The sequence below is a fragment of the Neolamprologus brichardi genome, chromosome 5 (assembly GCF_056152115.1).
Source record: "Neolamprologus brichardi isolate AB-2024 chromosome 5, ASM5615211v1, whole genome shotgun sequence".
NCBI lineage: Eukaryota > Metazoa > Chordata > Actinopteri > Cichliformes > Cichlidae > Neolamprologus > Neolamprologus brichardi.
Genome location: NC_142108.1, coordinates 34,410,326 through 34,422,594, shown reverse-complemented (window position 1 = coordinate 34,422,594; position 12,269 = coordinate 34,410,326). Strand labels below are relative to the sequence as shown.

Here is a 12,269-nt window from a genome sequence, read left to right as displayed (position 1 = left end):
TTTTTGCAACTGACTCAGTGAATCAAATGACTCAAAAAACCCGATTCACTTTGGTGAGTGACTCATTAAAACTCGATTCAGTAAAAAGAATCTAATTTACCATCACTAGCACATAGACAGGAAGTAGAACTCAACAAATGTCAAAATAAAAGCCAAGAAAATCGAATTTGAATTAAAGACACTTACCAAATTATTCAAAAAATGAAGAGACTTGTCTGTTTTGTATCCAGCTGAGGACATCATTCTGTTTACGGTGTACTGACGCGGACAATTTTGGGTCAGGATGACACAAAATACACAAATATTGTGTGAAGATAAAAGCAGGAAAGGACCGCGCAGTGAATCGAAATGTAAACTCGAGCGCTCTCGTTTCGTTCTTTTCTTTGTGGCGCTCCAGTTTATCCTCCTACAGACTTCAGTCTGCAGCAGTTTGGAATCAGTTTAATGTCAAAGAGTCGGTGAAGAACAATAAATATGAGTTTCATGGAATATTTGATGGACAGTGTTTGAAAAGTAAAGTTAAAAATATCACCGTTGAACAAAATAATCATGGTTACAATCTTTGTTGCGCATGAAGCTGTGGCTAATTATGTGTTTGATCTCTGACCCTGCCGACGTGTCCTTGAGCAAGAACGCACAGGACAGAGCACAGCATGAGCAACCTGAATGTTAAACAGCCAGCGGCTTCTCACAGGGTTTTGGATTGTCGCAGGAAATAACCTCTGTGGTGAATAACAGGTTTACGACACGTTTCAGGAGGATGAGCTTCATAAACTTTTTATAATTAAACTTTTTATGATTTCATTTTATGAAAAGCCTGCATGCCTTAAGCACAAGGAAGATGCTGACGTTATAGATGCATCGTCTGTGCAAACGCCTTCTCTGGGACAGAGTGTGTATTTTATAGCAAAGAGGAAAATATATGAAGCTCATATTAGAGCTTTTCACTTTGAAACGAGGGATCTTTTAAGTCACTACACATTTTCATTTGAAGAAATTTGCCTGCGTTAAATGAAAAACGTGATGTTTTGACTCTTTTCTGCCTCTGACTGGTTGAACAGGTGACTTCACGTGAGATGCAAAAACAAAAAAACCTTGAATATGAAATATTAATTGAAAAAGCCCCGAGTGCAGCTGCAGGAGTGTTCGGCGTCCGTCGGCCGGCAGCGGAGCTCGAACGTGAAGAAGAGCCCGGCTGATAAACAGACCTGAGCCGTCTTTGCCTGGAAAGAAAACGCGAGTCTTTGTGTTTACACCAGAGACACTTTGTTGCATTTCAGAAAAGGCGCAAAGCCTCGCGTTTCACTGAACTAAACAAAGAAAAGCGAAGGCCTGTCAGCGGCAGGCGCGTTTCCTGACAGGCTTTCTGTCTGCGCTGAAGTAATCACGACAGCTTCTGTTGTAATGTAGTGTAACATTTATTTGTGATGCAGACACACAAAGAAAAGGAAAAAGAAACACGTCTGCTCTGTTAAAGATAAGAACATTTCTATCTGCACCATCCCTCACAGCCCACAAACACCCAGGTAGCTTAAATCGACTGTATCTGCCGCATTTTTCATCACGCTTCTCTTTTTCTTTGCTTTGGTTTCCTTTAATAATCAAAGCAAGAAGGTTATCTCGGCCCTCAGAACAACAACTGAGCCTCACATTAAAGGTCGTGATACACAGGTGACATTTGAAGTCAGCGTTGAAGGGAAATACCGGCCAGAACTGTGCAGTCGGCGGTTTTTCTCCGCTGCACTTCATTGTTCAGTGTGGATAACAAAGCCTGTTATTTTATCTGCTCAAAGTTCATCCTGCTCTCAATACCAGCCGCCACAACAGCACCACGCGGAAGGGCTTCGTTTTACAACAAGACTGTTTCTGTGCAATTTACAACTCGTGTTGGTACGCTGAGAAAAAAGAGAATAGATTTTCTTTTCCTGTTGGAACATCGAGCGTCTTTGTCATGGACGGATCTGCAACAGAAAGAGTTTCTGTTTGTTTTTTAATAAAAGGCAGAGGAAGTGGAAAAGAATGAAAATAAGACGGACACAAAACAATGCAGACTAAAGAAATGAAAAGGAGAACAAAGCAACCACAGCAGGGGCCTAAAATGATCTATTTTTGTCTGCTCGGCACAAAACAACAATAAGAAGACACAAAAAAATCACCAGAAGTGTCACAAAGCAGCACAAAGAGACTCGCAACTATAAAACACAAACACAAAGAGACAGAAAGGAAACATAAAACCACACAAAATCACCAAAAACACGCACGATGGACAAACGAGATGGGGTGAAATGAGCCACGCTGCTGTTTCAGGCGTCGATGCGACGCAGCGATTTAAGCAAACAGATTTATAATCCGAGGTTTTCCTTCTGCCCATAAAAACAAATGAGTCATTGAACCAAATGTACTAGTTGTGTTTCTGCGGTCTGCTGCTGTCTCACAGGCTCTTACATAAGAAGTCGTGTTCGCACAGCTGATGACCCAGTGACTCATGCTGCTGTGGGTCTTTGAGTCTCAGTGCTCTTAATGATACTCTGGAACCAATCACGGTGCCCGACTGATTCATGCTGTGATTGACGTGATTCTCCAGGCATCCCCACAGCCATGCTGGAACCCACCCGGCCGTTACCCACCTTACCCTCTCGACGGACGCATTCGACCTCCGAGCGCAAGCACGACCGGCATTCCCGTCCGCCGCACCCGCCCGGCAACCGGCCCGCACTGCCTGGAAACGGCAAACCCAACATCTGCGATGGCAACTTCAACACTGTGGCCTTCTTCAGACGGGAGATGTTCGTGTTCAAGGTGAGCAGAGACGTAACGGCGCAGACGCCGGCTGCTGGTCTCTTTGACAGTGTTCAGTAACAGTCGCTCGTTTTTGAATTCTTTGATTAGAAACTTGTGGCAGCTGACCAAGGCGACAAATCAAGACAGTTAATGTTGTTTTGGAGTGACTCAGTTATCACATTAGTTTTCTTCCCTTTGATTAATTGGTGAATCTCCAGTAAAATAAAATGATAGATCATTTCAGCTGGCAGTCTGACGTTGTCTCCACAGATGAAGTTCAAGTTTTCAATCAGGTGTTATTGTTGTGAAATCAAAATGACAGGATGGTATTGTAACATACTGTGCATGCATAATTATTATTAAAAATGTCATTTTTGCAAGTTGCTATGTGGTTGCTAAGCAATGCGATGACATAATATCTGATAGAGATAAGAGCCTTCGGGATGCTCGATGTACCTGTCGGCCAAGTTTGGTTGCTCAGCTCCGGATCAGGCAGCAGCTCGCAGACAAACAGGCAGAAGATCGATGATTCATCACATTTCTGTTCTTTACGCCCAAGAAAACCGTCACTGTAGCTTTCCAGGAACTCTAACTCCTGGATTTTTCTTTTCTGTGGTGATTTATTGGGAGACATTAAAGACCGGGTATAAAATATCAAACAAAAAAGGTTGTATTTTCCACCACAAATGCAACAAAAAAGTTACATTACAACAGTTTTAATTGTTTTTTAAATAATTTCACAAAATTTTTAACTACATTTCCCAATTTAGGAAAATATATAATCGCATTAGTCCCATTAAATATATGAAATATGATCGACCAAATTTTATTTTACAGGTGATTACAATGATGAAGCAAGTAGCACAACACGTATCAAACACGTTGATAAATAATAATCATCATCATCATCATCATAATTTAAATAATACTAATTTTATATTAAAAAAAATGTAGGACACAAATTAAACATATTTTTGAAAATATTCAACAACAGCATTGAAAACACCAAAACAATGTAAATTATGAGGGACTCCATTAAAATAAAGCAACAACAAATCTCATATCACATTAAGATCTCTCTACAATAACATAAAATAACTATTTTTTAAGTATTAAAAAACAATTAGACCACTGGGTAAAAGCAGAGCAAAATATTTTAATTTATTATTTATTTTCCAGATTTGTAAATGAAAATATGAAAAAAGGCCGGAACAAAAATTTAGTGCCAACTGCTTCCCATCAAATAACAGAAACATTAAAACGTCTAAATAAGAAATATTTAAATGCATCAAACCAATAAAATTCTTTGATATCTCATCCTGTTAAAGAACCTGAGTGCTTGTTCGAACACGAGCTTATTGAACAGGATGCTGTTGTGTCTGTAATTAATGGCTGTTATCTCCTACAGACGGTGAGTCACACAGCTGTGGGTTGCTATAAAAAACAGGGTGTCACTGGGGGATTTAGATAAAGCTTAATTGAACATTACGGGAGGAGGATGCAGAGTAGCAATGATGTTGGAAGTATGGTTGAAGTTTATGTCTCATAATCATTATCCATAAACGCAGGTTTGGACGGCGTGGTCCAGATTAGTGTTTAGGAAGGTAACGATGGCTTTAACACTGCCAACATTATGGGTTTGGACGCCACCGCGGGGCCGCTGGTGCTAAAAACGACCACTCTCGTGGTGCCGTCAGATGAAAGAAGCAGCCCAGTGGCATATGGCGCTATCCAGCCTCTGATCATTAGCATCAGCCATATGCTTCCAGTACAGTTAGTAACCCACCGATGCAGCTCTGTAGGCGCTCGCATGCCAGCACACAGCAGGCGTGCACATTTACAGCGTGTTGCATGTAGTAGTATAAACTGTATGGCTTTATTTAATTATATATTTTAAATGTTTAGATATTCAAAGCACCCAACAGGCCAAAGACTGTAGAGAGATGAGCTAATACCAGCAAGCTTGCCAAGTAACACACACAGATACCTGCTCATCAGTGTGACGCAGCATTTAAATAAAATATTAGGATGTGGAAGGTCTGTTTGTGCAGTGAAGTACAAAGTAAGATGAATTTTTAGTCACTTAACTGCATTTGAAATGAGTTTAAATCATGAGACTAATTTTAATTCTTAATATAGTTTTTAAACGTGAGGTATAAACAGTTTACCACCTGTAGCGTTTGTATAAACAGGATGCTAGCCCATAGAGACTCGTATTATTTTAATATGGGAGTCAATGAGGACTGACTCATTTTTGGAGACAGCCTCCAGTGGACATTAGTGGAAGTGCAGGTTTGGGTGCTAAAGCTAATTTTACAGCAAGACGTGATTGATGTGATGCTCCAGTAGCTTAAAAAATAACAATTTGATATGACACAAGCAAGAAATCCATTTTTTTTATTTCTCAGAAAACTCATCACCACTAGCACTGCTAAAGGCTAGCTAGCCTAGCATGGCTTAACCGTTGCCCCTGCAGCCTCAAACTCTTTTGCCTTATACTGGACAGTGCCGAGTTTTTAAAAGTCCAACATGGTGCAGAGTAATGTCACACCAACCAATCGTTAACTTTTGTCTTGTGAAACTTGTAAAACTTGTAAAACTTGTAATGCTTCTTTAGCTTAAACAAAAATCCTTCTCTGGATCTCACCTACTGTTCTTACAGCCTGCAGTTAGCTAGCTCGCCCTACCTCTGTTTTGAGACAGAATCTCATCCTGAGCAGAAGAAAAAATCATTTTGGATGTCTTTGATATTTAAACTGAATGTTCGAAAAGGTCACAGACTCGTCTGGCTCTCTGTCCTTCCTGCCTGTCAGTGAGTGTCTCTGTTTTCTGTCAGTCTCAGCTGGACCTGTCTGTCTGCGTCTGCTCTGCCGGATTCATTCCCATTGTGACAAAAACAGGAGAAAATCTTCAATCATCACTTAAAACAGGATCGCTGTGGCTGCTAGATCAGCAGCCAGCATGGATTCTTGAGTCAAACTCAGTCAGAAATTTAAAGTATTACTAATGTATGCTGTCGTATTCTGATCGGCTTCCTTTTAAAAACACAAGGCGGGTAGGCGGAGCTTCTGCACCTGAGATGACTATGTTGGATGTGTCCTCTCTGTAATATCATACAGGCTCAAGAGTTTTAAAAGCAGGGTTAAACTGAGTGTTTAACAGCTCACTGGGATTGCATCTATTATTAGAAACCTCTTTAATATGAACACCCACCACTAAACAGGAGAAATATGACAGGAAACAAAGAAACACAAAATTGGGCCACTTTAAAAACTCAAGAGTCGAGTTTCTCCTAACAAACCCACAAAGCTCATTTTGGTTTTCCTTTGACAAATAAAGTTGATGCCACCTACAAAACAGATGGCGGCACTAACATGTAATAAACAAAACAAAGCTTTTCTCGTGTGCCCCTGAATGACACAGATAAGCATCCAATAAATATCAATAATAGTTAAAAACGAAGCCACCGTTTCCAGGGAAGAACGCTGGGTCCCTGAATGCACCATCATCAGTCAGGAAAACAAGCATCTTTTGTCTCCTTTTAACTGGAGGACGGGGGCACGCGAGGACATAAAGAGCAGCGAGAGCTGGTGGGCGTCTAAAAGGAGACGCTCATTATGGGATGTTTCCTCTGTGAGAGGCACTCATGGCTTCTTTGCTGAATGCAAAGCATTGATTTTTCTTCTCTGTTTGGGTTCAGACAGAAAAGCATTAGCGTCCACTCGATGATGTTAGGCCAGGCAAGAAGCAGCGCGCGTGCGCGTGCACCCGACTTATGCTGACATTTATAGAAAGCGAGGACATTTTTAGGCTGTTCCTCTGTGGAAAAGCACTGAGAGTCCCCACAAAAATAGAAGCACAAGCGTGTGTGTGTGTGTGTGTGTGTGTGTGTGTGTGTGTGTGTGCGTGTGTGTGCGTGCACATCATTCAGCGGGGGGACTTAGCTTGGCTGTGTCCTAGATTCACGAAAGCCAAATGATAATGAGCTCAGATTGATGCTCGCCTTCTTCTCCTCCTCTTCAGCTCCCCTCTCTCCTCTATGCTCGCCTCCTCTCCTCCTTTGTACATCTCTTTCCTGCTGCCTCTCCTCCCTGTAGTCCTCCTCTTAACTTGCATAATCATTTCTTTCACATCTCTGTCTCGTCTTTGCTCGTCTTTTGTTCCAGTTATTTCTTCTCCTCTCGCCTTCACAACGGTTTCTGTTGTCGTTCTGAGCTTCTCTCTTTTGTTGAAAACATTTAAACACATTCTCCACAAAAGCTCCAGATAAAAAAAATTAAGCCAACTTTGTTAACGATGAGAATATTTGATAATAATTGTTGTGCTTCAGCTGTTACACATTAAGCACTTCTGGTTCTGCTGGAGGACTTCACTGTTGTACCGTCACTAAGGACACATCTTCTTTATCTCTGCCAGTTTTCATCTCCTCTCGCCGTCCTTTATGACCAGCTGCATGACTCAGAGTCTCCTCAGGTCACCTGTAACTCCTTCTCACGCTTGTCTAATTATGGAGTTCGAGACGTTGCCGCCGTTTTAGCACAGCGCTCTGCAGTGATGAATTTTGGGGCTTTTTTAGGACCGGTGGTTTTGGCGTCTCAGGAACAACAAGGTGCAGGAGGGCTACCCCATGCAGATCGATCAGTTCTGGAAAGGCCTGCCACCTCGCATCGACGCCGCCTACGAGAGGACCGACGGCAAATTTGTCTTCTTCAAAGGTATGTGGAATAAAATTTGAGGTATATAGTTTTTCCTACACTGACTAACAGTTAATATCGGTGCGTCACAGTCCACAGTCCAAACACATCACAAACACATGTATAGATAACTGTCGTATTTGTTAATGGCATCAACAGATGGAGCATTCTAAGAGTAGGCACGTGCAGCGATTCACTCCTTTTGCCTTTTGACCCTCAATGAAACTCTAAACTCACTGAGGGACATTTGGTTCATGTTGTATTGATGTTACATGATCTCATTACTGACCAAACTTATTTATTTTGCATAATTTAGCAGCCGTACTAACAGGCATCACACGCTCGCCCTGTTTTCTGAGAGCAGGTGTATAAAAATCAGAAGCCTTACATTTAAATTCAGCCCGCTGTCGTGTTAACGGAACATTTTCAGATATTTTGAGATCTCTCAGCAAAGTCACGTTATGCTAAATCGTTGAGAAGTCGACAAAGTTGCAGGGAGGTAACTAACTCTGTGATGTCGGCCAAGTGGTGAGCAAAGTGTGTGCTGCTGCTGGTCCTCTTGTCCTTTCAATTTTGGATCAATGCATTTACACCCTGAATAACAGTGTTGGGAAGGTTACTTTTAAAATGTATTCCACTACAGATTACAGATTACATGCCCCAAAATGTATTTAGTAACGTTTAGTAACTCAGTGAGAGTAACGTATTCTGAATACTTTGGATTACTTAATATATTATCATGCTGTTTACAACTACATGAATGAACTATTGCTGTGATTTATTACTGTTACTGAAGGTTACTCTCCATAGCAACACCAACCATGTTTAAATCTTAATATAAATGAGTAACAGCAGGTGGACATTAGGTAAGGCTGCACTTTTTGCAGCGATCTCGTATAGAAAACAGGTCAGCGACTCTGAACCGTAGTAAAGGGACCTCTGGCTGATACGTCAGGTTTGTGTCGGCTCGTAGCCAAAAACTAGCTTTACTTTGTTGTCTGGGTCAACTTTGCTAGCGAGAGACAGAGAGAGGCGTTGAAAGGCAAAGTAACTGTATTCTAAATACCACCTTTTTAAACGGTAACTGTAACAGAATACAGTTACTCATATTTTGTATTTTAAATATGTAACGATTAGGGGTGGGGAAAAAATGGATACTGTGTAGCATGGTGATATTTTGTTTGCTAATAATGTATGGATACAGGGACAGCAGAAATCGATATTTTGTTACAAAAAGGTTTTTGTGCTCTGACTTCAGAGCATGTTGATCCTTTTTCTGAGCAAGAATCCTGACATTCCTTCACTGTCCAAATGTGTTTAACTTGTTTTTGGCAGCAATAAACATGACAGTTTACTTATTTTAATTTAAGACGTGTTTTATTTTAATTAAGTTTAAAACTTTTTTATTTAATGTAAAATTATATTTTGTTTTAATTTACTTTCAAATTCTTCAGTTGCTGAAGGGGCTGCATAGTTTTCATAAACTGCATAGTTCAGAATAGCTATAATTGTACCAGATGGTTGATTCAGTTAAGTTGGACTAGACTGTAATACAAACCGTTCAGTTTGTCAACAATCAAACTGAAATGAGAGAAAGACTGAGTGTGAGACTTTGATATTAGAGAAAATGAATATTGATAAAGTTTACCTTTATGTACAGAATCTGAATATCGCAAAATATTTTTAAAAATTGCAATAATATCGTATCGTGGGATGTATGGTGATTCCCACCTCTATTAACGCTGGTACATGTACTCTGTTACTCCCCAACACTGCTGAATCATTTCCACATGAAATTCAGGTCAGTTTTGCTGTCTGTTAGAGTGACAGACATCCTGAGCTGCACAAAAGATGATGTTGATAAGAACATCAGCCAAATCTAAATCAGATCTTTTAACGGTTGTGTGATGTTTACATGAGAAGGTATGAAGAATTAAACAGAGGGATATAAATTCAGGTCTGACTCTTTCCTCCACCTTCAGTCTGAGCTTAAACATTTCTGTGTCTCTCATTTTCATTGAGGCTGAATTTACCTGCTCTAAAAAAAATCTCTTGATTTTACCTGATAAGCTGAAAAATTCTCCAGAATCTGCTTCAGCGTTATGAGGCTCCGTCCTGCTCTCTGCATGCCCGCCTTCTCCTGATATTTAATAAAGTGTGAAATAGAGAATGGTGTGGCGGCGGGGAGCACCCGGCCCAAAGCTCCCTCATCCCCGTCCTGCTGACTGTGTCTCTCGTTTTCTTTCACTCTGTCTTACGTTCCCGTCAGCACTGACACACTCTTTACATCACTCCTGAGGACATCACATTCACATGTGTTCAAATCTTAATCTTAGATTTGCATCACATTGATGAGAAAAGAGCCAAAGAAACACATGATTAATGATTAACAACAACACACACACACACGTTGGGTATTCATATCTTGTGGGGACATCTAATTGACACCCTAACCCAACCTAACAATAACCTAATTGTAAACCTGACACTTAAATCACATTTTAAGTCTCAAAAATGGCTTCAAACTCGTAGCAAACCTACAAGTCTTGGTCCCCACAAAGATACGAATACACGCTCACACGCACTGCAAAGACAAACACATATTTGTACCAGTCTGAATCAAACTTTCCAGTTTACAAGCCTTCAAGTTAAAGGATGTAAAACACATTAAAAAAACATCAGAAACTGTAATTTCCTGCTTAAATCTACCCATTAATTCATAATGTACATTATAAAGTACTTTAAACGCTGCTGAGTAGCTATTAGTGTCTGTAAAGGACATAATTAGGATTCAGTGGCTTTGTATTAATCTTTGTTTTTACTGTGTGTGTTTTTCCAGATGATCAGTGCAGGCTTCCTAAAGGAGCGTCTGTCACAGCAGGATATTTAATCAGCCTTTAAAGGGGCTTCATGGAGTACTTTTATTTATTTAATGTCTCTTTGCGTTTTCGCCCGTATCCTTCTTCCGAACAGTGAGAGCTGAATATTTAACAAAGCTACAGAGCAGCTGTTTTAATCTTTGTTTTCTCGCCGTAGTGGAAATCAACGCTCTTTAACCACGGCTGTTAAGTTTCACAGTCGTCTGTCCCGTGCAACCCCACCGCCAAAAACAAGAGTATCTATAAAGATTCTTATTTATGATACGACGCCGGGGAGGTCGTGTTTTCGCCTCCGTTAGTGTTCCTGGCAGCTAGCGGCTTATTTTGAAACCTACAAAGAGAAAAGCTGGCAGACGGATCGGCCGTCTGCCAGAGAACAATCGATTGTTGGTGATCTATATCTGGGATTTCAAATATTAAATAATCATTTGAGAAACTGAGGGAGAAACACATTTTCTCAGACTGTTTGGAGGATAAATCATTTAGTTCAAGTTAATAAACACAGACTGTATAAAGAAGATGGAAGCAGGTCGTTATGGTTGAATCTAACCGTAAAGACTAAACCTGCTGGGTCTGTGGGGACTGACTCACTGGAGCCCCGAGTGGACATTAAAGGAACTGCATTTATGGCAGTTCTGTTGCTGCTTGTGTGTCACAACACAAACTGGAAATATTCAAATGCTCACTTACTTCTTCAAACTGGTTCCAGGTGATAAATACTGGGTGTTCAGGGAGGTGACGGCTGAGCCAGGGTACCCTCACAGCCTGGTGGAGCTGGGCAGCTCCCTCCCCAAGAGTGGCATCGACACGGCGCTGCGGTGGGAGCCCGTCGGGAAAACGTACTTCTTCAAAGGGGACCAGTACTGGCGTTACAACGAGGAGAAGCACACCACCGACGCAGGATACCCCAAACCCATCACTGTGTGGAAGGGAATACCGGACGCTCCGCAGGGCGCCTTCATCAGCAGGGAGGGATGTGAGTGGCAGCTAATTATTCTTTTGGTTTCAGGCGTGAGACGAGATCTGAGGTAGCCTTCATCGATCTCAGCGTCGCCTCGTGCACGACGGCAACACTGGAGCTGAGAGAATTCAAAACACGAGAAAAAACAATGGTTTCAGTAGAATTTAGTTTTGATTTGGTGTTAATGTTCAAACTTTTCTGACACTGATTTTCACGCAATTTCACTGAATTTCTACTACAGATCAAACAAAAGGTTTTGGACATTTGATATTTCGTTCTTGTAAATTTACTTATTTAAACTTTTTAATAAATTTGCGAGTTTCTCTCATAAAATATTCACTTTTCTCATGTATTTCTTCTAGTGCCGTCAGCATTAACGCTGCATTAACGCCCCGTGCGTGGGGCTGCACGCGTTAACGAGCTAACCGTGCTAACCGTGCTACCGCATTGACGCCATGCAGCCCCACACACGGGGTGATCCGCGGTACCTCGCTAACAGAGATTTGCCGCATTAATGCGTTTCTTCCAACATATTTACAGTTTGTCTCCTACATTTGTTTTCTTATAAACTTCCTTGAATTAAATTCCATTTTTATGAGAGTTTGACTCCAGTCAGTTACATAATATACAGACATCAGATAAAAGCAATTTTAATGCAAAAATGTTACTTTTAAAACACGCTGACAGAAAAATACGTCCATTTTAAAAATGCATAGAACTCAGCTGACTGTAAACTGAAGAAAAACTGTAATGCAGAGTCACAATCAGCAGCTTATATTTACACCGAGGCCACGCCCACACGTGCGGTTTTGAAAAATATCTCTGTCCACATGTAAACGGCAACACGTCAAACGTTGTCAAGAACAGGCCAAATCCTAGCCGTGTAGAAATGTTGGCCAATCAGAAGTCTAGAAGTCAGAGCAGGAAAGAGTAAACAGGGTTTACTTCTGTGTT

The 12,269-nt window shown here is 41.0% G+C and overlaps 1 protein-coding gene across 1 annotated transcript in view; it reads left to right on the top strand.

Moving 5' to 3' along the window:
• The window catches only part of mmp24 (matrix metallopeptidase 24), an 88,945-nt gene that overhangs the window by 66,244 nt on the left and 10,432 nt on the right, over positions 1-12,269 (top strand). The window contains exons 7-9 of the mRNA XM_087841132.1: positions 2,585-2,799; positions 7,358-7,496; positions 11,064-11,330. Coding sequence (XP_087697258.1) covers positions 2,585-2,799; positions 7,358-7,496; positions 11,064-11,330 — 621 coding nt within the window. The remainder of the gene's footprint in view (positions 1-2,584; positions 2,800-7,357; positions 7,497-11,063; positions 11,331-12,269) is intronic.